Genomic DNA, 27,159 nt, shown 5'->3' on the forward strand with positions numbered 1-27,159 from the left:
GTTCAAAGCATGGCCAGGGGACCAGACAGCCTGGCAACAAGGCAAAGGGGAAAAGCTGACCATGGGGAAGACTCCCTGACTTCATCTTAGAAGACCTGACCCATTTCAAACACCCACTGACCCATTTTGAGCCAAGGCCTGCACAAGCTGAAAGGACCTGGAGCTCATTTTAGTTCCAGGCAGAGGTGGGTGGGGTTAGGTAATGCATATGTAGAGGTGTATTGGGTAATTCTATGGATATGTATATAGAATATGTATTCTGTGAATATTTTGGGGAATAAATGGAGAGCAGCAGCTCTGTGAATTTACCTCCCTGTGTGCCCTGTGTTGTTATAAACATGCACTTTCTAACTTTAATTAGTTGGACAGTCTTTGTTCACACTTCAGTTCAATGCTGGTGCTGCTGGGGTCATGGTTGGGCATGAGGAGCCTGCCAGGGACTGAAACAACTTGAACATTGTTATGAAAGGGTTTTGTCCATTATAACAAAAACTGTATGAAGAAGCTGCAAGCACAGAAGCCTTGCTGAAGATGCCTGACTGGGATTATGGACTGTAAATTAAACCCCTGGATGTGCTATTGTTCAGTGATCCCAGGGATAAACAGGCAGCACTGAGGGACAGGAATGCACCCCCAAAAGAGCCAGACCCAGCAGAGATCCTTGCCTGCCCGGGTTTGGGGTGTGGACACCACAAGGTTTCCACAGCCTCCCCCAAAACCAGGAGGGGAGGAGGTTTTGGGTGTAACTCTGCTCAGAGACACTCAACACACAAACCTCCAACCCCACAGGCCACATCCACAGGATATTCACATCAGGGACACCTCAGGGGGTGTCAGAATCCGTCAGAGACCCCCCAAAAGTGCCCCCCAGAGTCATTGAAGGACTGCATGGAGTCTGCTGCAAGAGACAGCCCTGGGATTCCCAGCTGGCCCAAGCCACATTAACCCATTAGCACTAATGAGATTCTGTGCTTTTCTGGGACCATCAGCACCAGCAGCAGCTGGAGAGGATCAACAGAACATCCCTGGGATCCATGGAGTGGTGATATTTTCTTTATTCTGTCCCTGCCACTCTCTTTCTGTCATCCCCCCTGCCCTATTTTCTATCTCTTCATTTTTCTCTCTCATATTTACTGTTAAATAAACCCCAGACTATTGTCACTGACATATGGCCTCGTTTGAGCCTTAATTCAGGCAGAGGCATTTTTAATAACATTAATAACTGCATCTGGACAGAGCCTTAAGGTCTTTTCCAGCCTTGATGATTCTGGGATTCTCTTCTTTGACCCCAGCAGCCAAGGTTGTCTCCTGGAGCAGAGCAGAATGACCCTGGAGGAGCTCTGGGAATTCTGACACTCTCTGAGCTCATCCCTGTGCTGATCTCCAGGAGCAGAACAAGGATGTTTGTCCAGAAATTGCTGCCTCACCTCTCCCACCAGCAATCCTTGGATGGCTGCACAGTGTTGGGCACATCCACATCTATCCCTACACGATTCCAGGGGAGCCCTGGACACAGGGGAGGGTGAGATGTGAACTGCACCTTTCCCATTTCATCATTTAAACCACACTCCTGCAGCCTGAGGTGTTAAAGCTCCTGGGACAGGAGAGGTTTCTTCCCTCTGGATGGAAAGCAGCACTTCCACTTGGATAGGTGAAAATGTTCAGGCTGCAGCTCCTGATTTCCTGGGAAGCCTCTCCCCCCATCCAGGGTCAATCCATGATCCCTGCAGCAGCAGCTGCCTCCACATGCTCCATGTGCCAAACAATTCCTAAAGCTTGTCCCAAGCACAGACAGGGATGTCAGTGTGGGAATTGCAGGGATGTCAGTGTGGGATGTCAGTGTGGGAATTGCAGGGATGTCAGTGTGGGAATTGCAGGGATGTCAGTGTGGGAATTGCAGGGATGTCAGTGTGGGAATTGCAGGGATGTCAGTGTGGGAATTGCAGGGATGTCAGTGTGGGAATTGCAGGGATGTAAGAGCCAGGGAAGCAGGAGAAGCAGCAGCAGGGCTGTGGATGAGAAGGGAGGAGATGCAGCAGCTCAGCCTCTGCCAAGGCAGGGCCAGCAGTGAGTCCTGCTGCTGGGATCCACAGCCCTCATCTCCTGAAATGGGATTTTCAGCAGGAATTTCCTCCTGGAAAGGGTGGCCAGGGAGGAATTTATCTCCTGCTGCTGCTCTGGCAATATTTTTGTCCAGCTGAACAATGAAGCAGCTCAGGGAAGTGATCCAGGATAATATTTTAAGAGTGGTTTTTAATTTGGATCAATCCCTTGGTGTGGCTCATTGCAGAGTCATGGAACTGGGATTGTGTAGCTGGGAGGAGAAATTTCAGGAAGTTTCAGGAGGAATTTCCCCATGGAAAGGGAGCTCAGGGGTTGGAACTGCCCAGGGAGGTTTGCAGTGCCCATCCCTGCAGGTGGCACTCAGAGCTCTGGGCTGGGGATGGGCACAGCTGGGATCTGATGATCTTGGAGATCTTTTCCAACCTCAATCACTCTCTGATTGAATTTGGGAGCTTTTCCAGAGTCAGATAAAATTTAAAGTTGGTAAATGAGCAGTGAAGGCAGCTTGAAAAATAAGAACTGCATTTGAAAAGGTATTGCAAAATAACATTTAATATTATTAGAAGAATTACATTCATGTATGGTATGGGATACACAACCATCACTTAATGCTCTGCACTTCAAGTCCTGCTGCTCTTCAGCAATTTCCCTTGGTTGCACTTCCTAATTTTTTTCTTTCAGGAAAATGAAATCCTTTGGAATATTTCAAAGTCTCCCTCTGTGCACTCTGGCTCTGCTGTATTGGAGCTGAAGTATCCAAAAGATAAAGTTGAGCTTGGTTAAACTGAAAAGCAAAACCACAGCAAAGCACAAGCATTTCCTCTCCTGGAAAAGGAGAGAATGTCTGGAATTCCAGGCAAAAACACTTCCAGATTGATGGACAGTGAGGTTCTGCTTTGGTAGGAGCAGCTTAGAGCAGGACATCCCTCAGTGGTTCCTCAGTGGATTTATCAGGAGGAGCATAAGGAGAAAACAACCACAGTTAGTCCCACATGGAAAATAATAAAGTTATGGGATAAAGGAATAAAATATTCCCATTTGGGTCTGTGCAATTGTCCCCCTTCAGCACCCAAGCAAGACTTTTAGTTAAAGTCCTTCCCTTTTTCACGTTATTTATAATTATAAAAGATGTAAATACATAAATATAATACTAAATTTTAAAGAACTTTTTCTTCTGAACTGGAAGGATTGTGCCAGTCCTTTAAATGGCTGAGGCCATTGAAAGCAGTTTAATGGCAAAAAGTTGTCTTAGATTTTTACAGCCATTTGATAGAATCATAGAGTACCAGAATCATGGAATCCTGGAATGGTTTGGGTTGGAAGGGACCTTAAATCCCACCCAGTGCCAGCCCTGCCATGGCAGGGACACCTCCCACTGTCCCAGTGTCCAGCCTGGCCTTGGGCACTGCCAGGGATCCAGGGGCAGCCACAGCTGCTCTGGGAATTCCATCCCTCACAGCCAGGAATTCCTTCCCAACATCCCATCTAACCCTGCTCTCCTTTCTCAGCATTTTAAGGGAAATATCCAAGTATGAAATGCAACCAGCAGGAAACTGAAAGTACCAAAGCATCCTGAGTATTCAGATTATCCATAAAAATTGTTGAAGATAGGCAGGAAATGAACTCCAACATTTTAAAAGTGGCCTGCATTCAAGTAATGCTTTCAAAGGGTCACTTTTCACTTGTGCTCATTCCAACAGCATTAGAGACCATTAATAAATTATATGAATAGAAATAATTCACATTCTTACTGACCACACCTCAGTCCACCACTTTCCTTCACTGTAAAAATGCAAAGGATTTAAATACATTTAGCACAAGCCTATTGTGGTATTATTTTTGTACAGTATTCCAGTATGAGAGAAAATGATGTTTCATTATTTTAGTTTATAAACCCAAGATGAAAATCTCATCCATCTCTACCCAAAACCCAATGCAGAGAAACCTCCCATGTTTGTTGTGGGAGTTTAGGAAAAAGAAATCCCTGACTCCCAACCAAACATTTCCCATGTCCTTTTTAATTTAGGAAAAGCACTGGGATGATCCCCCTACCTCTCTCACCACCCACGAACAGCCAAGTACATTCTTTTGTACAAAAAATGTTCTTACAAAAAAAGAAAAAAATCATTTTAGTTAAGCAGTTTCTATTTTTACAGCATTATCTTCATTTAGTTGCATTTCAGAAGCTGCAGCCACCTGAGTCACTAAAAGAACAAAAACTTTTAATTTAAAAAATATTAATTAAAATCGACCCCCCTCAAGTAATGCTAATTTCAAAGTGCCCCTGCATAGCTCTGTGTTTTATTTCTGATTTATTGGGAATTGCTAAGCCTGAAGATGCTGTTCTAGCACAGAGCTGAAATTACAGCCAGGGCAAAGCTGCAGTTCTTTGCACAATGCTGAGACTTAGAAAATCCATCTGTGAGGAATTTGGGGGATTTGTTCAGAATTTGATCAATTTAGGGGCTTTCACCTCAGGAAATGACTCACTGCAAACTGATTGTACACTGACATGCAACATTGGATTTTCCTTCCATTTTCCTTCAGGACACAGTTCCAAAAGCACTTTAAAGTTCTGGAGAAATCCCAGGGCAGCTGCTGCTTGCACCAAGTCCAGAATATTCTTCTCTTATTTACAAAATGTCTTTAATCCTCATGGAAAACAAATAAAACACAGGAGCTCTGAGAAATTCCCACCAAACTTCCCTTTTTTTCCCCACCACAGGAACTGGAGATTCCTGCTTTTTACCACCAGCTCCTGAATAATTGAAGAGCACTCTGCAACAGCAGGGAGAAATCCCAAAATGCAGCTGGAAATGTGGAAGGGAAATAACAAAAAAAGGAATTTGAGCCAAGCTTTCCCTGTGGCTGCTGCTGATCCAGCACAGGTGTCCCAGGTGAGGCTCAGGTCTCCAGGTTTTCCAGGAAATCCCACTGCACACTGTCCTCCAGCTGCTGCAGGATCCTGCTGCTGCTGCCAGGAGAACCCAGGGAGGAGGCTGCAGAGGGCTGGGAATTTGGGGAATTTGGGGAATTTTGGGAATCACTGCCTTGGGCTGTGAATGCCCAGCACAGAGTCTGGAAGAAAGGAATCAGCTGGGTGATGCTGGACACGGAGTGCAGGCTCAGCAGGGGGAATTTGGCATTTCTGGGGATTCCCTCAGGGTGCTTTGGGTCCTGAAAGGAAAAAAAAACAAACTGGGATTTATTAAAAGTAAATATTGGAACTGTGGTCACTGAGAATTTTAGAGTTTCTGTGCTGGCAGGCACTGAGCCACAAGAGAACACAGCATTTGTAGAGAAGGCTTCCAAAATTAAATAATAAAACTAAAATGATGAGTGTGTAATATCACAGAGTGGAAAACTTGAAGTTTTAAAATATAATAATATATATCAAGCAAAATAGAGGTTTGAAAACAAAAAATAAAAGTTTAAAACCAAAAACTTCTTTTTCATCACCTTCTTCATAAATTTAAGTGATATTATATAATTAAATAAACAAGTCCACATTGTGGACCACACATAGTTAATTATTAAATTAAAAATCAAAAATAGTTTAAGTAACATTTCTTAATTGAACAGTTTATCCTTAAGCCAAAAATAAAATTCCATGTTTAATTTGTTACCTTAAAATACTGTAGAACTCCCAGTTTGTGAAACTGGAATATAAATAAAACCAATAAACATTTAAATCCAAACAAGCAAACAAAAAAAAAAATCTCACACATTTAATCCCTAAAAAAAAAAAATAAATTATTAGATATAATAGAAATAGATATTCTTTTCTATAGAAAAAATAGAAAAATAGGCAAATATAGAAAAAAAGGCAAAGGTTGGAAAGAACCTTAAAAATCATCCAGGAGCTGTTCCCCTGTCCCAGGCTGCTCCAAACCCAATGTCCAACCTGGCCTTGGACATTCTGGGGCTCCAGAGCTTCTCTGGGCAGCCTTTTCCTCTTCCTTACAGGGAATATATAAAATTCCCTTGAATAATTTAAAATCTTGTGTTTGGAAAAGTAAATGAATGGATTAAAAAAGAAAAGGAGAAGTTTTTTTACCCCATATTTGATCCTGAGCAGATCCATGATCCTCACAATGTGTGGTTGGCATTCCTGGTGGTTTTCCAGCAGCTGAGAGGTGACAGGAGATGATTCTGTGTCCACCTCTGGCACAAAGGCCCATTTGTACCTGGAATAAATGGATTGATCTTTAAAAAAAATGAAAATCCTTCTTTGGATCATGCCTGGTTTAGTGCAGCACTGGTGGTTTCTACAAAATTCTATCATAAATATTCTCTTTTACTATTAATGAATTATTACATTATTAATTTGTTAATATTTAAATACAACCAGCTCCAAAACATTCTGTGTGCAGATGGAAAAAAATTCTTCTCCTCTCCTAATTTTCCAAGTTAAGGAATCCCCTAAAGAGGAAAGTGAAATCCTCCTACAGCAAGACCAAATTCTTCTCCCAAATCTTCCAGACATTTATCTGAACATCATCACTCCTAAAAAGAACTGATGAAAGGAAAATAAAATCTGGAGGAAACCAGAATTCTTTTAAAGGATAAGGGAACAAGAGGAGTGTTGGGTCCCAAAATCCTGGAATTTTGAGCTTTCAGTGTTTTCTGGCACTGAACCCCTGGAGAACACTGCTTTGAACCTAAGACTCAAAAAAAGCTTCCAAATGTAAGTAATAAAGTTAAAATCTCTGGTGTGTAGTTAAATAAAAGTGTGTGATTTCACATGGTGAAGGGTTTTAAAACTGAAGTTTTTATAATCTAATAATAAATATAGAACACAATAGAAGAATTTGAGTGGTGTCTCAGTGCTCATCTTCCTTCTTCTTCATGAAGAATAGTTTCTAGTTGAGCAGTAAGTGCCACACTAAAAGTCACAAGAATTTAGATATTAAGTTAAAAGTATAAATAATATAAATTATGATTTCTCTATTAAACTGTTTAGCTTTAAGAAACCTTATAATTAACTGGATTCATCTCCATTTTGCTTGCTTCTATCTGGTGGTAAAAGTGCTGCTACATTTTCTATACTTTTAATAAAATTTCATAAACAACCAAGCCCAAACACAAGAAAATCCATTTCCTACATGTATTTTTTAATCTTAGCTCTAAGTAAAACCAGAATAAAACTCACATTTGGAAGAGCTGCATCCTGTCAGGGGGGAAGGAAAGGGCTGTGTCCAGGAATTTGCAGGCTGCCAGGTACAGGCACAGCTCATTGGGCTGGATCTCAGCCCCTGAGCCTTTGCCTTTGCTGATTTTGCTGTTGCTCCTGGGTTTAAATTAAAAAAAAAAAAAAAAAAAAAAGTCCCATTAAAACTCCAATCCACCCCAGGTTTTTCAGTCAGCACAAAAGGAATGCTAACATTTACACAAAGGAGCTCTTAGACAATTATTTTTATTCTGTAGGAGCAAAATATCTAAAATGTAGCAAAAAATGGAATTTTCTTCTCAATGTTATTCTTCTGCCTTTCCTTGTAAATTCACAATACAAGCTTGGAGTGCTGCAGTTCCATGTTAAAATATTCAACTGCCAACTTAGCATTTAACTTTAGTTTTGTACACAACTAATAATTAATACTTATATTTTTAAGCATATCACTAATTTAGCTGCTAAAAAACCCTCTGAATTATTATTTATTAATACCAGAAATATAAAAGTGACATAGCAAAATGTCCTTTTGGCTCCTCCATATCCCAAAGAATTAATTAATTAGTATTAAAGTAATCTCTCAAACTCTCCTCTCTATTCCAGAGAGTTAATTAAATTAATTAATTAATTTTAAAGGAGTCTCTCAAATGGCAACTCTTACTTTGCAGGTTCCTCTTCCTCAGTTAAATCTTCCTCCAGCTGTAGAAATGTCTGGATCTTTAAAGAAATAATGATGGAGATGCTGAAATATTCATAGAAATCAATCCTAATTAAAAGTGATGATTTACATTGAAAAGGAACTTCTATGACTTGTAACAAATTAATAATTCAGGCAAGAGATTCCATTAACAACACCAAAATGAATCCAAGAGGAATTTTCTGATGACAATTTAACTTTTTCCCCCCAAATTATCAGATTAATGTAAAACTGGGGAAACATTTCCAAGCAGGGAAGAGGAAAAAGGTAAATTGGGAAAAACCACAAAACCACAGGATGATTTTTTTTTCAAGTGTAAGTTTAAAATTTCTTTTCTTACCAGTTCTGTGACCATGATTGGCCACAAGGAGGTGAGATGCTGAGGGGAAATCCTCAACAAAAGAACTCTGAAGAAGAGAAACATCTGGGCAGCCACCAGGGAAGTCTGACCCACACGGAGGTTCTCAGTCAGGCGTTCTGCAGGAGGCACCAAAAAGAGAAAAAACAAAATAAAAGCAGCATTTTCCTCAATTTGTGTTGGTTTGAGAATTAAAAAGTGGAATCCCAGAATGGTCTGGGCTGGGAGGGATGATTAAAAATCATCCAGTGCCATCCCATGGCAGGGACACCTCCCACTGTCCCAGGCTGCTCCAGCCCCAGTGTCCAACCTGGAACTGAACATTCCAGGGATCCAGGGGCAGCCACAGCTGCTCTGGCAATTCCATCCCAGCCCCTCCAGGGAACAATTCCTAATTCCCAATATCCCACCCATCCCTGCCTTTCTCAGTTTAAGGACTCCCCTTGTCCTCTCATTCCATCCCTTGTGAAAGGTCCCTCCCCACCTTGCAGAAAGTGGCAAAACACAATTTTTACTTTATCATCAGTTTTGGGCTGAGTTCCTTGCATTGTATGAACTAAATTGTAATTCAGACATTGCCTGAGCAGGTTTATAGTGGACAAAATGTGATCAAAACTGGCATTTAAGGAGAACAACAGGCCAAGAGTGGCTGGAAGATTGCCATGAAATGATCACATTTCCAGACCAAAGGCCTTGAAACCAAGATCCTGTCTGTCCTTGCCTGTGTAATTCACCTTCATCCCACCCTTTTCCCCAAGATTTGTTCTTCCACACTCTCCTCAAGCCTGAATTAGAGATCACAGCAAATCAACTGAAGGTTTTCTGCACTGCTCATGGCAGACACCTGCAGAGTTTGCAAGGTCTTTACCATAAACAACTTTACAGCAACTAACAGCTGCTCTGCTCTTTTGAAAATCTAAACCCAAATCAATCCTGACACTTGCTGAGATCATTCATCTGTTAGAATTCAGAGATTCATAAATTTTGCTCCAAATTTAAAATCAAAACAGAAGCACTTGTTGGAAAAGAGGTGACTGCTTTCTTACAGAATTTATATCATGGAATGGTTTGGGTTGGGAATTTGATGTTTAATTAAACATCAGGTCCATGGGTTTCACCTTCATCTTCCCCAGGCTGCTTCAAGCACCCTGCAGCCTGGCCTTGGACAGTTGCAGGGATAGCTCAGGACAAAGGATGTGTGCTGCAGCTCAGGGTGAGGGCTCACCTTGGATCAGGGGCAGGTACAGGTGGTACTGGTCCAGCTCCCCGCTGAAGACAGCGAAGGCCTGGCGCTTCAGCAGCATTGCCTTCTGCTCCCAGCTGGGGTACAGCTTCAGGGCACTGCTCTGCATGGCTGCAACACACAGCACAGCTGATTATCCACCCACCCTCCAGAACTGCCTGCCCTTGGGGCTGCAAATAATCCCTGTGTCCTGAAATCTTCTACAAAAAAAACTCTGGGTCACCGAGCGTGAATTCGTATTGAGTAATAAAATTTGTGTTGTAACTGTTCAATTCTTTAAGAAAGGTATTAAAGCTGCTTGAGGCCACTCTTTAAGGGGTCCTATCCCACCCTTTTCTCCAGGATTTGTTCTTCCACACTCTCCTCAAGCCTGAATTAGAGTCACAGCACATCAGCTGAAGGTTTCTCTGCTCATGGCAGACACCTGCAGAGTTTGCCAAAGTTTCCTCCTGGGAAAGGCCACACCTGGACAATTCAAAATTAGAGCAAAATGTGAATGTGGGAACCCAACAGAAGCATCTCTACAGCAAAACCTCCTCTGCTGTGTTTCAGACATGACCCAAAACAAGATTTAACTCAGCTTTAGCTGGGAATGAAGTTCCCAAAATGGTCAGTTATGCACAGTTAGCACTTTATGGATAAATCAGTATAATAAAAATGCACCCAAAAGGCTCAAATGTAAATAGATTTCAAATGGAGGTAGAAATAAATGATCAGCAGCTGATACTTACTCATCAAATCCTTAAACATGGTTTTCTCATGTGTGAGGAGATGATCAATGATGGATCTCCAGCTGCAGGAGAGAAGGAAGGAATTAGATATCCAGGAAAAGCTGGGCTGTGGATTCACCTCAGAAATTATTTGGGTCAAACTTTTCATACAAGGAAACAATTTCCAGGTAGGATGTGTGTGGAGCAGAATTAGTGGTGAGACCCATTTTTAACATTATCCCATTCCATAAGAAAGCACTAAATATAATTTTTATCCCAGTGTTACTCTTCTCCTTTAAAGCCTTTCCTTGCAAATTCAGAATACAAGCTTGGAATGCTGCAATGCCATGTCTTACTGAGTGCAGGAAGTGTCCATCTGGAAAAATGATGGATCCATGTACAATTCCAGCACTTCTTTTTTCCAGGCTCTCTTGGTGTAGGCGTATCCACTCAGGGAGCTGAGCAGCTGAGCACCAGCACGGAAACTGGGAATGTTGTAGGCACTGGGGGAGAGACAAAAACCATCAATATTGATGTTTTTAAAGCTCAGGAATAGATTCCAACTCACAAAAGGGTTGGTTTGAATGAGATCTTTAGAAAGGAATTGTTCCCTGGGAGGGGCTGGGATGGAATTCCCAGAGCAGCTGTGGCTGCCCCTGGATCCCTGGCAGTGCCCAAGGCCAGGTTGGACATTGGGGCTGGAGCAGCCTGGGGCAGTGGGAGGTGTCACCATGGCAGGGGTGGGAACAAGTGAATTTTTAAGGTCCTCTTAACACAAACCGTTCCATGATTTCAGTGTCTCCAATGATATCAGCATCTGGAGTTCATGACCCAGGCAGGGGAGGCACTGGACGGGCTTTAAGTTCCTTTCCAACCCAAACCATTCCAGGATTCCATGCCCTGTGTCTCTTTTGGATATCATCCATCTCTCCCACATCTGTGAGGAAAACTAGGAAGGGCATAGGGAGAGATGATGCTTTTCCTGCTTCCTGGTGGATCCTGGGACCTGCCCATGCTCTGCTGCCCCATCCCCATTACCTGACAGGATGTCTTGGGTTTCAATACAGGATGTGGCCAGAAATGTGAATTCTGTCCCCATCTGCTGCAGGGTGGGGCAGTGCCCCTGATCTCCTGGCACACATTATCTGCTCATGGGCCATCTTTAAACCAGCTGGGCAATCATCTTTATCTTCCCACAGCCCATCCTCCCTCCAGGAGATATCTCCTGTTCATGGCCACTGAGTCCCAGGGCATGACTGATAAAATTCCATCATCCCATGGGAGATGCTCCAGCCAGGGGAGGAGCCAAGCCTTTCCTACCCAGATAAAAACTGACATTTTGGATACCAAGGAACCTTCTTTCCACTGGATTCCAGAGGAAAACCAGACCTTTGCACATCATCCCTGGAGCTTCAGAGGAAACTGCACCTTCTCCAGGAGCACTGCTCCAGCTGAACCACATCTGCCCCTGCAGGAGGATGCAGCCACCATTGAATGGGACTGTGCCAACACCCTGACTGACTGACGGGTGTCAGCTTGGATTCTGACTCTGGCAGGGCTGGGATTGTTCTGTGTAATACTGCATTGCTAGTTTAATTTTCCTAGTAAAGAGCTGTTATTCCTAATTCCCATCTCTTTGCCTGAGAGGCCCTTAATTTCACAATTATAATAATTAGGACGGAGGGGGTTTGCATTCTCCATTTCAAAGAGAAGCTGCTGACTGTATTGACAGACACCTGTCCTTCAACCCAGGACAGAGGGAAAACAGAAGTGCAAAAGTCAAAGATGCTGGAGCAGGAGGACTCGCCTGTGGTTGCGCAGGTAGGGGAACACGAAGTAGAGCAGGCGGGAGATGAGGGGCACGGCCTTCTCCTTCTCATCACTGCGGTAAACCACGTCCAGCAGCGAGGCCAGCACCTGCCAAATGCACAGAGACCTCTTCAGAGCCACAGCTGGCACTGCTGCACAAGGGGAAAGCCTGCCATGCTTCAGGCTGGAAGTCTGTGCAGTGGAATAGCCCCCAAAGGATTTACTCTGCTGTCTAATCTACCAGGAAAATCCTCCTGAGATTCATAACCCAAATCACCCAGTGGTGATTGGACCAACTGAAATTGGAGACATAAACCTGAGACCTGATTCAATCACCACATCATCCCACTGACCTCTGCAAGGAGAGAAAGGGCTTGGACACTGTAGATTGAAGGAGCAGAGGCAGAAACCATTGAAGATGGTGCCACTGTTGTATCTGAAAGAGGCAAAATAATTGAGTTCTCTTCAGACAGGATTAAATGTTGCTGTTTCCTAATTTGCTGCCCAAACAGAACAAATTGGTGTTACACTGAAATATAAAATCATGCACATCATCAAACCCCTCGTGCTCTTCACTGCCTTGAGCAGAGGAGAGGCAGCAGCAGGAGTCAGGGGAAGTTACCATTCACATCCTCCACGTTGAATTCATCTGGTAAAATCTGAGGCTGAGCTTTCACTTCCAAATTCCTGCTCAGCCAACTGGTCTGTTCCAGGGAAGAACCTGCAATGGTCCCCACAGCCTCCAGGATCTTTTGGGTCACCTCCTGTAATGTAATCAAAGTGGCATCAGATATTTAATTGGTATATTTAATTGCCAGGGAAATGAGGAGCTGTAATGAAACTAAATCTCATCCAAAGCAAAGCAGAGGCTGTAAAATTTTCTGTCACTGTTAGCATTTTGCTGGCAAGACTCTGCAGCAGAAGAGGAGATTGAGTTTCTCAGCTGGCACATGAAAGTCAAAGCTACAACCCAAAAGCACCCAGGTAAGCAGTGTTCAAACTGTCCTTGTGAAATAAGGCAGCACAGGAGGAGAATCCTGCCCTGCTCCTTTCTTTACACAGCTGAGCTCAGAGCCATTCCCATTCCCAAACCCAGCTGGGAGCTCCAAGGATTAATTCATTTTCCTAGACAGCTTGGACATTTCAATATTCACACAGAGGATGTGAACTCATGACATCCCACTTGTGTTAGGAGCTCAGTCCTGAGAAAAGTCAAAATAGTGCACAGAAAGAACAGCTTTGAAAAGATTTCAAGCTTTGGGACTTGAGCTTTCAAAGCTTTTGGGACTCAAGCTTCAAAGATTTGGGACAAAATTCTGTTTATGTCTCATGTTTGAGTGTCCCCTGTTCAGCAGGCCTCAGCCAAAATGTTTGGATGCACATGCAGGCATTCCCAGAAGCAATTCCAAAAGGAATTCAGATCCAAAGGACAGATCAGGTCATCTCCACTTTTCCTTACATGCACAGTGCCAGGTTTAGGAAATAAAAGGTGAATTTGAACCTGCCGTACCTGCAGGTCTTTCTGGTCCTTTTTGTTTTCCAGGGTGGGTGTCCTTGTCACAAAGTCATTCAGGATGCTGTGAGAGATCAGAGCACTCTCAGTCAGGAACTGCAGAGTTCAAACCTCAGTGAAACCTCTCCTCCCTCATGCAGTACCTGAGGAGAAGGAAGTGGCCAGGAGGAGCCAAGTTCAGCTGCACAGACTCTCTGAGGAGCCCTAATAAGGGCTGGAAGTTCTCCTGCAGGGCTGGGACAGGGAGTCTGCCAAAAAAAACAAAACCAAAGCACACCTGAGTGAAGGCAGAGTTAAGGAAAGAACAAAACACAACAAATAAGAGGAACTTGGTGGCCTAAAAGCTTCAGGATCAGTCCTGCCCTTCCTGTCAGTGCCACTTCCCCTCCCAGTGTCACAGCCCTGGCACTGTGTGTCACCAACCAAGGGACAGCACATTTCCTGCACAGAACTGTTCTGGGACATGGAGATCAAAGGAAAGCAGAAGTGCCAATACTGGCTGTTCCCTCCCTGGAGTCAAACAGAAAATTCTCTTTTAGAAGGACTGAGTTACCTCTGGATGAAAGCATAACTGAACTGCAGCACTGGGATATCCACGAGAGAGGATTTCTGGAAAAGAAAAGCAAACCCACACTTATCTGCCATCAGAAAGAAACAGAAAATCCAAGCTGGCCTTGGACACTTCCAGGGATGCAGGGGCAGCCACAGCTTCTCTGGGAATTCCATTCCAGGGAAGGATTTATTCCCAAAATCCCAGCTCACCCTGCTCTCTGATAGTTTAAAACCATTTCCTTGTCCCATCACCACTGGCCTGATATATTTTAAAGAGTCTATTTATTGTGGATCCAACACAATCTGGATTCAGGAGCAAAGGACAATCCCACATTTAAAAGCAAACCCTTCAAAGACACATTGAAACAGATCCAGGCTGGAATACATTAAGAAAATGGAATTCTCTTCCTGCTTACCTCTTCCCCCTTGATTTGTGCTGGTTTCTTGACCACCTCTTTGACCAGATATAATATGGTGTCAATTTTCAATGTATTCAGGGCACAAATTAAGTCCACGAGAATAAGCTGGGATGCACTGGCCACTGGGAGAATCTGACAAAGGAAAACAAAACAAAAGACACAAATGCAAATTAACAGAGGTGAAATCAAACACAGCCCTTGCCATTTCAAAATCTTCTCCCAACACCTTATGAAAACAACTGGATTCTGCTCCAATGAAAGCAGGAAAAGAAAAAGTTCTCCCCAGAATAAATAATGAGTTCCAGAGAACACAGCTCTCATTTTCTCTGGAAATTGAGCTGATTCATGGGCTTTAAGATATAATTGTCCAATTGCAATCCAGTATTGAGTAAGAAATGGCTTTTACTCTCAGATTTAAACCCACAATGTGGGTTTTATTTGATTGTTTATTGAGGTTTAATTGTAGTCCTGATGTTTTTTCTAAGAGGATTTCAGATTTTTCAGTCCTATTCCAAAAACCCCAAAGAGTCTACAGAGTTGAGAACTGACTATATAAATGTAATATTTGCCTTTATGTAGGAAATAAAGGTGTCTTTCTTTAGCTTCACCTTGGTTTTACTGTGACTCCTGTGAGGTTTCTTGCTGTTCCACACTGCTGCAGTTGCTGCCATCAGCTGGATTCCAAGATGTGCTGTCAAGGGATTCAGGAAATCCAGTATTTTTGTTCTTAGTGTCTGAAAAGGGGGGAAATAATTATCAATGTAAGGCAAAGACCATCCCCTAGTTTATAAAATATTATTTCTTTTCCCAGGAAATAAACAACAATAAAAGAACTCCATGTAAAATGCACTGGGGAGGATGAGGAGATAAAAAAATCAGCATTTGAAAAAATCTCCTACTTTGGTTGCTTTGAAGTAGACTGAAGAGGAGCCTTTAGTTGTCCCAAAGAAGTCAGTTGGTCTTTTTTGGGAGTCTTCCCTCTTTATGACACTCCAGAGGAGGCTCATGGTGTTCATTATTCGGGGCAGCTCCTCCAGGATGGCATTCCTGGCATTCCTCAGGTTGGCAGGTTCAGCTGAACAGGATGACTGGGAAAAAAACCCAAAATATCAATGTTAAAATAATTTCTTATGCCCAAAGGAATGCCTAATTCTTCTGCCTAATTTCTAAGAGCTTAAAAATTGTAGGGAATACATCAAAACATTATTGACTCAAAAGAAAAAAGATTAATTTGTTAAGGATAGAGGACTGATATTTGCATCACCAAGATCTTGAACAATGATTTAAAATTCACTATAATACAGGAAAATTAAGCTCAGTCCTTCCACTTTGAGTCAGTTCAGTTCCCTGGGTGTGCTATGAGGCCCCTCTAAGGTTATTTTCTTGGACAATTCAGTGTTTATATTCACCTGGAAGGAAAAGGGATGTGACTCTGCTGTCAGGGCATTCCCACATACCTTTTTTGTTGGACTGGGATGATCCAGAAGGCAGAAGTGCCCAATGGTTGTCAGCCCTTCCAGAAGGGTGAGGGGATAATCAGGAGTCACATTTTCTCTTTTAGAAGTAAAGCTTTGGAAGGGAAAAAAAAAAAATCTAAACAGGTTAATAAGTCAAGTGATATTTCCTTGATTAAAATTTCCTGTTTCTATTCCACAGCTAAAATTGGAGTGAGTATCAGGAATATCAGTTCAGGAATATCCAAATGAAAGAATCCATAAAACTGAGAGCTTGTATTCTTGGATGGAAGGCAGAGGGAGCCAGGAAATGTCACAGCAGCTGCAACAATCCTGTGTCCAGCTCACTCCAGGGACAAGGAATTAAGGATCAAACTCTGGGAGCCACAATGCTGACCCAGGGAGTTCCTACACACTCCCTGCTCTGTGGAAAGGGGAATTTTTGGGATAACAAATCCCTCCCAGTGCCTCTTACCTGGCAGATGTTTTGGCAGATGTCTTCACAGCTTCATTTTCATACTGCTTGACAAGCTCATCCAGGTTTTTACAGATCTGCACCACAAACGGGGCCACTGTCCAGCCTAAGGACTTGCCAAAATAGGGCAGGGAGCTGGTGACCAAGCCCACCCAGGTGGGATGCATGCCATGGCCATACTCTGGCTGGAGCCCCCTGACCACAGCAGAGACAAAGAGGCCCTGGGAGGTGATGGGGTGTGGGTACACGTACTGCATGGCCCCAATGGCCTGCTGGAAGTTCAGAGCCTGCTGCCACTCCTTGGAAAGGTCTGCCTGGTTCTCCTGCTCCTCAGGGCTCTGGCCCAGGTGATGCTCCAAGACAATAAGCACCTGCAGCAGCTTCAGCAGCTCGATCTGCAGCGGGTGCTCGCTCCAGATCTGATCGTGGCCAAAATTGATCAGGCTCTCCTCCAGGAGCTCCTCCTCAGCACTGGGCTTGGCCCCCTCAGGCAGGAGCAGCTGGTAGTGTTTGTGGCTGAGGTACATGGAGGCTGAGAGCGAGAGCAGCACGAACTCCTGCACTTTGCACCTGCCCAGCAGCTCCCGGATGAACTCCACGCTCCTGGGCTCGGCCGCCTTGGCCGTGCTGGCCAGCTGGGCCATCATCCTGATCAGCACCTCCACACTCTTCACCTGCACATCCCTGTTGGCCAGCAGCTCCCTGGGGCTCAGCTGCAGGCAGCAGGGGTAGTAGGAGCGCAGGAAGCTCAGGCACAGGTAGGTGAGCAGCTCGATGAGCACCGAGTGCGGACACACGGTGGGCGACTGAGGCTGCAGCTTCCCATAAAAGCTCTGCCCCACCAGAGCTTCCTGGTGGCGAGCCAGGAGGTTGTAGATGAGGTTGAGGTGTGCTGTGGAGCTGGTGTCCATGCTGGTGGTGGCCACAGCCTCGATGAATTCCTTGGGGTTGGTTTTGAGCACGGCCTCCAGCACGGAGAAGGCGTAGAGCACGCGCCGGGAGTCGTAGGGCTGCAGGTAGAGCAGCATGTGCTTGAACAGAGCCTCTGCCAGCTCCTGCTTCTCCTTCTGCTGCCTCAGCAGCCTGCAGTGGGCAATTTCCTGCAGCTCCAAGTCCACCTCCTCATCACTGGACAGAGACTCTGATGCCTGGGTCCTCTCAGAGTCGGCCCTGACGAGGGTGGGCCCCGCGCTGGGTCTGGAGCTCTCGGACAGGGAGGCACTGAGGGAATTCCTTGGGGCCTCTCTGCCATCCTCCCTGTCCTCACTGCTCACCTCCTGCAGCTCCAGGGAAGGGGAGAAGGAGGAGGTGTTGTCACTGTCGTGGCCTGTGCTGGTGTCTGCAGACTCTGTGTGCTCGCTGTTGTCCTGCTCGGATCCAGTGTTTTCAGCCTGCTCAGCTTTCAGCTCTGCTTTCTCTGGATCCTTTTCCACTTCTGCCCAAATTGCTTCTCTGTCCACAGTAGTGAACTGGCTCAAGGGAAGGTTTTCCTCAGAATTGCTCTCAGAGATGCCAGACTCCTTCAGAGTTTTTTTCTTGCAAAGCCACTCATGAATATAGTCTGAAAAAAATAATTTTTTCATTTAATTTCTATTTCACACATAAAATTGTATCATAGTCTGGCTTGGAAGGGATCTTTAAGGGTCATTTAGTCAGCACATTGTGCTTTATATTCAATAAATTATTTTTAGAAGTTTATAAAGCTACTCTGCTCCAGTCTAGTATTAATTGTAATGAGTGAGGCTAAAAGAAAAGGGCAAGAATTATTCTTAAAGCAAGAATTATTCTTAAAGCAAGAATTATTTCTGTTTTAAAGTGGTTAAAGAACAGTGCTAACCTACTGCAAAAAGAACAGGATCAAAACAAAGACTCCCTAGGAGTGACAATTGTAATTTTTAATGTTTCCTGAATGTTAATTATTTGTGGAGATCAGGAGGGGAATGAGAAGAATGGAAACAGAGGAATTGACTGATTAATTAATTAATTAATTAAATTTTCCCTCTTCTGCCCAGCTGCAGCAGGGGAGGGTGAGTGAGCAGCTCTGCTGGGTGAAAGCAGGGCAGGGCTGTCCCTGGGGAGCTGCTGAGCTGTTGGAGTCAGTGAGTCAGGGTCTCTCTGAATTCTGAAAGAAATCAGAGTGCAGGGATTGACTAAGTCTTAGAGTGAGTTCTGATGGTTTTAGTGAGTAAAAGGTTTCAAATGCCACAGTAGCAGAGTGTGTTCTACTGAAGGTTGCAAACATAGTGATATCTTCAGTAGAGGCTCCAAGCCCACAGTTGTAGACAGGACTTAGACATAATAGAGTTATAGTAAGAATATTGCTGACATTCCTTAGAACAAGATAGATTTTATGTGTAGTGTTGTATGTAACCTGGTGAGCTAAGAAACTGGAATTCTAATAGGTTAAAGAGAGGTGTTCTGAGCTTGCATCTTAGCTTGTTGGGAAAATCCTATATAAGAGCTTGTATTGGGAGAGTTGGTGCTTTTAGCCACTTGCTTTTAGCCATTCTGACTTCTAGCCATTTGCTTATTGCTGCTGCTTTTGCTATTGCCTGTTGAGACTGATGTGCTTTGTAATAAATAACCTTTTTAACTATTAGCTGCTTTGCTTATTTAAGATAACCTGACAAGTAAGAGCCTAAGAGCTCAGAGCAGGAGCCAACAGAGTTGGTGAAACACTAATCTTAGAAAATTAGGATTTTAGTTACTTTGCTGAAAATAATTAGAAGTTAGAAGGGAGTAGTTATCTGAAACTTAAATAATTGATTGTCTGTCGTTTCATGTTTGCTCAGCTGTGCTTACAATGGGAAAAGACAAAACCAGTGAGCAGATCCAAAGGAACATGGACAATGCAACCAGAACCCATTCTCTGAAAAACTGGACTGTCCCCAGAAATCATTTGTATTGTCATTGATAGAAAAGGTCAGGAGTTTAGGGTGAGGAAGACTCACCTTACTTCCTCCTTTTATGACCCCTCCCCACGAAAATGACCCCAGACTTAATTGAAGAAGTCAATCAGTGCCTAACAGCTATTCCAGCTAATTACCATAGGAAGGGGGGATGGGAGGGGCTGTTGTTATGAATATGGATTTGTTTGAATTCTTTGTCAATAAATAGACTCTGTGATCACCTGTGATTTGGCAGTGTGATTACAGGATTACCTCACTGAATAAACACACACTTTCTAACTTTAAATTGTTAAGAGAGTCTTTTGTCTGTCACAGTTGAGTATCAGTGTTAGACCAGCACTCATATTTTGATAAATCATTGGGTGCCATGGAGTCAGAAAGAACCCCCCATCATCTGTTGCCACGCTGAGCTGTACCCTGTGGGAGTCCAGGGTGTTCCCCTGGCTTCCCTGAAAGCCTTGAGACCCCCCATGCCAGGATCTCAGAGGCCCTGGCGTGGTACCCAGGGGTCCTGGGGGCTGGACTTAAGTCCCTGGAGAAATTTGCCAACGTTGCAGGAAGAAATACAAGCCACAAAAATAAGTAGAGTATAAATTAAACTGTTTGAAGGTAAAAAAATTGATTTCTAGGAATGTTTATATTAGGGGATTGGTAGCTAAGATGGAGGATTTTGGGCATGGTATGTCTTCTCTTTCTTCTTCATGCCATCCATGCTGAATGCCATCCTTGGATTGGACTGGGACAGAGCTGGACAGTGTAATAAAATTGTCATGTATTGGAAAATAATTTGTAGTATAAAAGATAAGACCTGCAGTGTGCCCTGGATTGACATGCTGAACAGACTGTTAGCTAGAGACAGAATCCCTTAGATAAGAAACAATAAACAACCTTGGAAACTCCTGCAAACAGCCTCCAGCATTTTCTTCAGCGCTGGGGCTGGGAAGAACCCAGACTTTAAAAGCCACCCCCATGTCCTGCAGTGGGGATATCAGGCTCAGCAGAGCCCATCAGGCAGCCATACCTGGGGAGCTGCTGTGCTTGATGTAGGTGATGGAGGTGCGCTGGGTGCGGGGGTGCAGCAGCAGCAGCAGCAGCGGCTCCAGGATTCGCGCCACGTCGCTCAGGGACAGCGCCCGGATCAGCCAGCCCTGCGCCGCCGCCCCGATGGCCCCGTCCGAGCACGCCAGGCTGTCCAGCACCACGAACAGGGACCTGGGGGGTGGGAAAATCAATCAGGAAAACCTGAGCAATAAACAGGAGTGCTTAGAAAATACTCTGAAACCAGAAGCACGTCAGGCTGTCCAGCACCACGAACAGAGACCTGGGGGGACATCAGGAAAACCTTTCAATAAATAGGAGTGCTTAGAAAATATTCTGAAACCAGAAGCATGTCAGGCTGTCCAGCACCACGAACAGGGACCTGGGGGGAAATCAGTCAGGAAAACCTGAGCAATAAACAGGAGTGCTTAGAAAATATTCTGAAACCAGAAGCATGTCAGGCTGTCCATCACCACGAACAGAGACCTGGGGGGAAAGATCAGTCAGGAAAACCTTTCAATAAATAGGAGTGCTTAGAAAATACTCTGAAACCAGAAGCATGTCAGGCTGTCCAGCACCACGAACAGGGACCTGGGGGGAAATCAGGAAAACCTGAGCAATAAACAGGAGTGCTTAGAAAATACTCTGAAACCAGAAGCATGTCAGGCTGTCCAGCACCACGAACAGGGACCTGGGGGGACATCAGGAAAACCTTTCAATAAATAGGAGTGCTTAGAAAATATTCTGAAACCAGAAGCATGTCAGGCTGTCCAGCACCACGAACAGAGACCTGGGGGGAAAGATCAGTCAGGAAAACCTTTCAATAAATAGGAGTGCTTAGAAAATATTCTGAAACCAGAAGCACGTCAGGCTGTCCAGCACCATGAACAGGGACCTGGGGGGAAAGGTCAGTCAGGAAAACCTTTCAATAAACAGGAGTGCTTAGAAAATACTCTGAAACCAGAAGCATGTCAGGCTGTCCAGCACCACGAACAGAGACCTGGGGGGACATCAGGAAAACCTTTCAATAAATAGGAGTGCTTAGAAAATACTCTGAAACCAGAAGCATGTCAGGCTGTCCAGCACCACGAACAGGGACCTGGGGGGCGGGAAAGGTCAGTCAGGAAAACCTTTCAATAAATAGGAGTGCTTAGAAAATACTCTGAAACCAGAAGCATGTCAGGCTGTCCAGCACCACGAACAGGGACCTGGGGGGTGGGAAAATCAATCAGGAAAACCTGAGCAATAAATAGGAGTGCTTAGAAAATATTCTGAAACCAGAAGCATGTCAGGCTGTCCAGCACCACGAACAGGGACCTGGGGGGACATCAGGAAAACCTTTCAATAAATAGGAGTGCTTAGAAAATACTCTGAAACCAGAAGCACGCCAGGCTGTCCAGCACCACGAACAGGGACCTGGGGGGAAATCAATCAGGAAAACCTGAGCAATAAACAGGAGTGCTTAGAAAATACTCTGAAACCAGAAGCATGTCAGGCTGTCCAGCACCACGAACAGAGACCTGGGGGGAAAGATCAGTCAGGAAAACCTGAGCAATAAACAGGAGTGCTTAGAAAATACTCTGAAACCAGAAGCATGTCAGGCTGTCCAGCACCACGAACAGAGACCTGGGGGGTGGGAAAATCAATCAGGAAAACCTGAGCAATAAATAGGAGTGCTTAGAAAATACTCTGAAACCAGAAGCATGTCAGGCTGTCCAGCACCACGAACAGAAACCTGGGGGGTGGGAAAGGTCAGTCAGGAAAACCTTTCAATAAACAGGAGTGCTTAGAAAATATTCTGAAACCAGAAGCATGTCAGGCTGTCCAGCACCACGAACAGAGACCTGGGGGGTGGGAAAGGTCAGTCAGGAAAACCTTTCAATAAATAGGAGTGCTTAGAAAATACTCTGAAACCAGAAGCATGTCAGGCTGTCCAGCACCATGAACAGAGACCTGGAGGGTGGAAAATCGATCAGGAAAACCTTAGCAATAAATAGGAGTGCTTAGCAAAAGGTTTTGAAACCGTAAGTGAGATAGAAATGATAGCAGTTTTCCACTGTGGGGCTGAGAGCAACAATGTGAACGTTTGAAGGCCTCCTTCCTGTGGGAGTCCTGGAAACATCCCTGGATTTTCTACACCCCAGAGGCCTTGGCACAGCACCCAAGATACCTGTGGGATGGATTTTAGTCCTTGGGAAAAAATTACCATCATTGCAGGAAGAATTACAAGTCACAAAAAATAAGTAGAGTATAAATTAGATGGTAGATAAATTGATTTTTAGAATTGTTTATGATAAGAAGTTTAGAGCTAAGATGGAGGATTTTGGGTGTGGTATGTCTTTATTCTTCATGGTGTCCATCTTTTTGGATTAGGATGGCACTTCTGGATTGGTCTGGGAGAAAACTGGGCAGGGCAATGTAAGGCTCATGTATTGGAAAATAATTGTAAACATCAAGTACATAATTTATAGTATAAAAGATAAGACCTGCCCTCTGGGAAGGCAGAGTGCCTCTGATCAGTGTGCTACACAGACCTTTGCTAGTCAGAGAAAGAATTCCTTAGAGAAGAAAGAATAAACAACCTTGGAAACCTCAGAAAATGGCTTCTGACTCTTCTTCTGTGCCCAAGGTGGGAAAAACACGAACTCTAAAACCACCAAATGTGCAGTGAGGGGTCTCAGGCTTAAAGAGACCACATCAACACTTCCTTTGTTTAGATAATGCCAAATGCCACAAATACCAAAGAGGCAGCAGAGACCCTCTCCAAGGAAAGGTTTAGAGGTAAGGTTTAGAGATAAGAAAGAAGTAAAACATGATAATATAGAGATTCCTATAGGTAGCATGCAAATGTTAGAGAATCTGTATCTTGTATTAGATTGGTTAGTGGAAATTAGAATATTCAACATAGAAGATTTATTGTGTCTCACTTACCTCTCTTACTTCTCACACCATCCCCCTCTCTTATCTCTTAGAACTCCTAACCCCCTGCTCTCTTTCCTGCTGGCAGCTCTCAGCAGGGCCCTGTACACCCACACCCTTTACATTAAACTTCAAGACCAGAATACAGAGAGTGCCTGAGTTTGTCCTGACCACTGTCCTCCACCAAAGACTCCAACACTGAGGGACACAGCAGGGAGGCTTCAGGGGTTTAGTTTTATCTCTTCCCAATCCTGCATTAGTGCATGGCTCTGAACTCCTTGTGTGAGGACACCACTGAAAGCCCAGGCAGAGTTTGCCAGGCCTTTTTCAGGTTCTGAGCACTTTTTCTCAGGCTGGGAAGCTTTTTCCCAGGCTGAGAGAACTTCTCAGCTCTGGTTGAGCCTTTCCCAGGATGATAACTTTCTGGTAAACAGAAAGGAATTAATAAACAGAGATTAACACCTGGTGTTGACTGAGAAACAGTTTTGTGTTGTACATGACAGGAGATGTTTTCTCCTACTGTCCAATGAATTACTGTCCTGTTTGAGACTTGGGAACCACACTATAAATATGGTTCAGTTTTTTAATAAAGTGCTTCTTTAGCTTCTCACACTCAAGAAGTCACTGTTGTTATTACACATGACTCTCTGTGTACTGTGACATTGTGATGATGGAAAGGCTGAGCTGGAACAGAGACTGGACACAGCAAAAGGATAAAATAGGAATTTATTGAAAGGATTCAACCTTGGTTGGGGCTACCCCCAAATCAAACCCAAGATGGATCCTGGTCATGAGTTTTACACTTTTATCAGTTTTGGTTCACCCACACATTGGGCTCAGTTACCCACCCACAGCCCCAGGCTATGAAGTCTCAGCCCCTGGTTTGCCCCTTTTCCCTCACTGCTGTTTCTGCTTTTTGGGTGTCCTTGGTTCTCCAGCTACAAAGGGATTGTTCTGTCCAACCACTCTGTGAAGAGACTCACTATCACCTATTATGAAGTTTCAGAGCTATACACCAAAAAAATATAAAAGCTAAACCCCAAGGCATCACTTATACAGTGTGAGTTACTGTTCATGCCTAAGTTTTAACTTTTGTATTTTCCAGATTCTGCACTGCATTAGTGTGTGACTCTGAACTTTTTATATAAAATGTTAGAAGCTCTGCTCACAGCTCAGTCACACAAAATAATCCTTGTCCAGCCCAGAACCAAGGACATGCTGCAGCTCCAGCCCCAAAAAGTGCAAACAGAGAGAATGGAGGAGAGAATCTGGGAGGGTGGGACTGCAGAGCCTGGAATTGGACAATGAACCCCAGTATGGAAATGGGCCAAAACTGATAAAAGTGGGAAAACTTGTGACCTAGGGTCTATCCTGGGTGTAGCCCCAGCCAGGCTCTTGCACTGCCCAAGGTGAATCCTTTAAAATCTTTTAATAAATCCCTGCTTCATTCCTTTAATTCTATCCAGCCTCTGTTCCAGCTCAGCCTCTCAAGGCATCACTGTCTTCACATTTTGGTCAGACTAAATAATCCCTCTAGGCCTGAGATCCAAGGACACCCCACAGCCTCAGGCCCCACAAAGTACAGACAAAAGTGAATTGGGAGAGAGCAAGCTGGGGATAAACAACTTCATTACCTGAAGCTGTAATTGGAGGATTAAGCCCTGATATGTCAATAGACCAAACTTTTAATTGTGTGAAAAACTCATGACCATCATCCATCCTGGGTGTAACCTCTGGGAGGCTCCTGACTGCCCAAGGTGGATCTGTTGAAGGCCTTTAATAAATCCCCACTTTATTCTCTTAATTTTGTCTGTCCTCTGCTCTAGGGAGCCAGCCCAAGGCATCACCAGCACCAAGGACAGCTGAAATCCCAAAAAAAAAGTTAAATCAAACAATAAAATCCTGGCAGGGAACACATCCAGAGCATGCTCAAGGAAGCACCAGCCAGTGGCTCAGCTCTGTTCCCAAGCAGCTTTTCCTGGACTGAGTTCAGGAATTGTACAAGCAAGGCCACACAAATCCTCCCACTTTTTAAGTTCTTTCCCATATTTATTTACTTTTATCTTATTTTATCCAATAGGAAGTAAAACTAAACTAAGATTTTTATTTTTACAAGGAGCTGGTGTTGTTTTCTTTGGAAAGCAAATTTAATTCACTCCAAGATTAAAAATATCTGCTCTCCAGAAAAGCTACTCCTCCTTCATGAAGCTCTTTCTATTTTTACAGCAACTTCCTTCACCCAAAAAAACCCACAGCATGCACAGAATGCCCTGCAAAGATAAACTCCAAGGAAGTGGAAAATGTTCCTTTTGTTCATTTTTTTACTTTCCCTGCAGAGAACTCCTCCCCCTCTCAGAAGAGAGGATAAAACATGATGTAATTCAATATAAAAATGCAAATGGAAGTGGAAATACCTGTCAAAGGAGCGATTGTGGGAAGTCACTCTGCTGCCTTGGATCTCTCTGGTCAGGTGCCACATGACAGAGAATCTGAACAGAGCTTCCAGCCTTGTCCCCTTGGCAAGGAAAAAAGGAGATTTAGGGAGATTTCCAAATTGGATGAAAATGGGAACACATTGGTATCCAGGCAGTGGTTATTGGTGGAAAGCTTTATAAAGGTTTGCAGACTTTTATGTTGGGAAATTTCCAGGGCAGGAAAACAATAGCAAAGACTGGTTAAAGTTTTATTATGGAAAATGTAGTGTCAGCTGTTAAAGAACTGTGCTGTCATTATATGAGGGAAGGAAAATCATTAATAACTGGCTCACTTAAAATACAGCTCATTGTGAGACCAAATACTAGGAAATCAAACTAAAATAAAGTGACACTGATAAAAACTACAGGATTTGGGCTTGAACTAAAAACTGCAGCTAATATCTAGTGATAGATTTTGTATCCAGGGATTAAATCCAGCACTAATCCCATGCTGAACAAATCCCAGGGAATTGTAAAAGCACAGACAGAGCCTGTCAGACTCTTGGAGAACACAACAAGCATGGGAGTGAAGACATGGAGAAGGGAACAGCAGGAATTTGGGAAGCACTGGAACAATTCCAGAATGCTGGAGAGGTTTAAGTACATGCAGGACTCACTTTATCCCTATCCAGAAGGGCCTGGCAGATGATGTCCTCACAGATATTTGCTGAGGGAGCCAGGCAGTGAAGTCTGTAGAACAATTCCACACAGGCAATGTGGTGCTCCCGAGTCTCTTTGTTCAGCTGATTCCAGAGCACACAGGCAACTCTCTAGGGAAAAAGAGCAAACAACTAAACAGAATTCTATTAATAATTATATTAGTAATAAAAGCCATTTCTTTCCTGGCTTCCTGTTCCCAAATTGCCTCAGAATCCCAGGATTCTATAAATTAGAGGGTCAATGTAGCTGGGCAGTAAAAAAGGAAAAGAAAATGGACACCTGGTAGAAATCTGTCTTCTCTGAGATCATCTTCAGGACTGCAGGAGCAATGGGAGGAAGGGTGACCATCTGCAGCTTGCCAAGGAAAGGGTTGTGGCCAGACACTTTGTACCTCTTCATCCTGTCCTCAATCACCAGGGCCAGGGACTGGGAGTGGTTGATGACCTCCAGCAGGGTGAAGATGGACACGTTCTGCACATAGCAGTCATTGACACAGCAGCAGATTGTCATCAAGGACTTCAGCCACAGGGGCAAGCTGGGATCACCTCCTGCTCACAAGGGAAGGGGCAGAAAGGCTTTGAAACAACCTCAGGGTTGGGGTCATACTCCCAAAAATCCTTGAAGCAAGGTCACAGGACCAAAATGACTGCCCAGATGCCACCAGCAACAGCTCATGGAATCACAGAGTGGTTGGA

At 44.1% G+C, this 27,159-nt stretch overlaps 1 protein-coding gene across 2 annotated transcripts in view; it reads right to left on the reverse strand.

Annotated features, from left to right (window-relative positions):
- Positions 1–4,188: 4,188 nt before the first annotated feature.
- The window catches only part of DOP1B (DOP1 leucine zipper like protein B), a 44,660-nt gene continuing 21,689 nt past the window's right edge, over positions 4,189–27,159 (reverse strand). For both annotated transcript variants that reach the window (XM_056511863.1, XM_056511780.1), the window contains exons 15-37: positions 26,744–27,012; positions 26,422–26,574; positions 25,745–25,845; positions 20,395–20,585; positions 16,465–18,025; positions 15,993–16,104; positions 15,435–15,623; positions 15,144–15,269; positions 14,533–14,667; positions 14,118–14,173; positions 13,708–13,812; positions 13,562–13,628; positions 12,674–12,815; positions 12,405–12,487; positions 12,050–12,159; positions 10,599–10,745; positions 10,264–10,325; positions 9,515–9,643; positions 8,272–8,408; positions 7,896–7,951; positions 7,217–7,354; positions 6,122–6,251; positions 4,189–5,241 (exon numbers count right to left, since the gene is read on the reverse strand). In XM_056511863.1, the coding sequence (XP_056367838.1) occupies positions 4,969–5,241; positions 6,122–6,251; positions 7,217–7,354; positions 7,896–7,951; positions 8,272–8,408; positions 9,515–9,643; positions 10,264–10,325; positions 10,599–10,745; positions 12,050–12,159; positions 12,405–12,487; positions 12,674–12,815; positions 13,562–13,628; positions 13,708–13,812; positions 14,118–14,173; positions 14,533–14,667; positions 15,144–15,269; positions 15,435–15,623; positions 15,993–16,104; positions 16,465–18,025; positions 20,395–20,585; positions 25,745–25,845; positions 26,422–26,574; positions 26,744–27,012 (4,472 nt within the window). In that variant the 3' untranslated portion in view covers positions 4,189–4,968. The remainder of the gene's footprint in view (positions 5,242–6,121; positions 6,252–7,216; positions 7,355–7,895; positions 7,952–8,271; positions 8,409–9,514; positions 9,644–10,263; positions 10,326–10,598; positions 10,746–12,049; positions 12,160–12,404; positions 12,488–12,673; positions 12,816–13,561; positions 13,629–13,707; positions 13,813–14,117; positions 14,174–14,532; positions 14,668–15,143; positions 15,270–15,434; positions 15,624–15,992; positions 16,105–16,464; positions 18,026–20,394; positions 20,586–25,744; positions 25,846–26,421; positions 26,575–26,743; positions 27,013–27,159) is intronic.

Source organism: Oenanthe melanoleuca, chromosome 1 (genome assembly GCF_029582105.1).
Source record: "Oenanthe melanoleuca isolate GR-GAL-2019-014 chromosome 1, OMel1.0, whole genome shotgun sequence".
Classification (NCBI taxonomy): Eukaryota; Metazoa; Chordata; class Aves; order Passeriformes; family Muscicapidae; genus Oenanthe; species Oenanthe melanoleuca.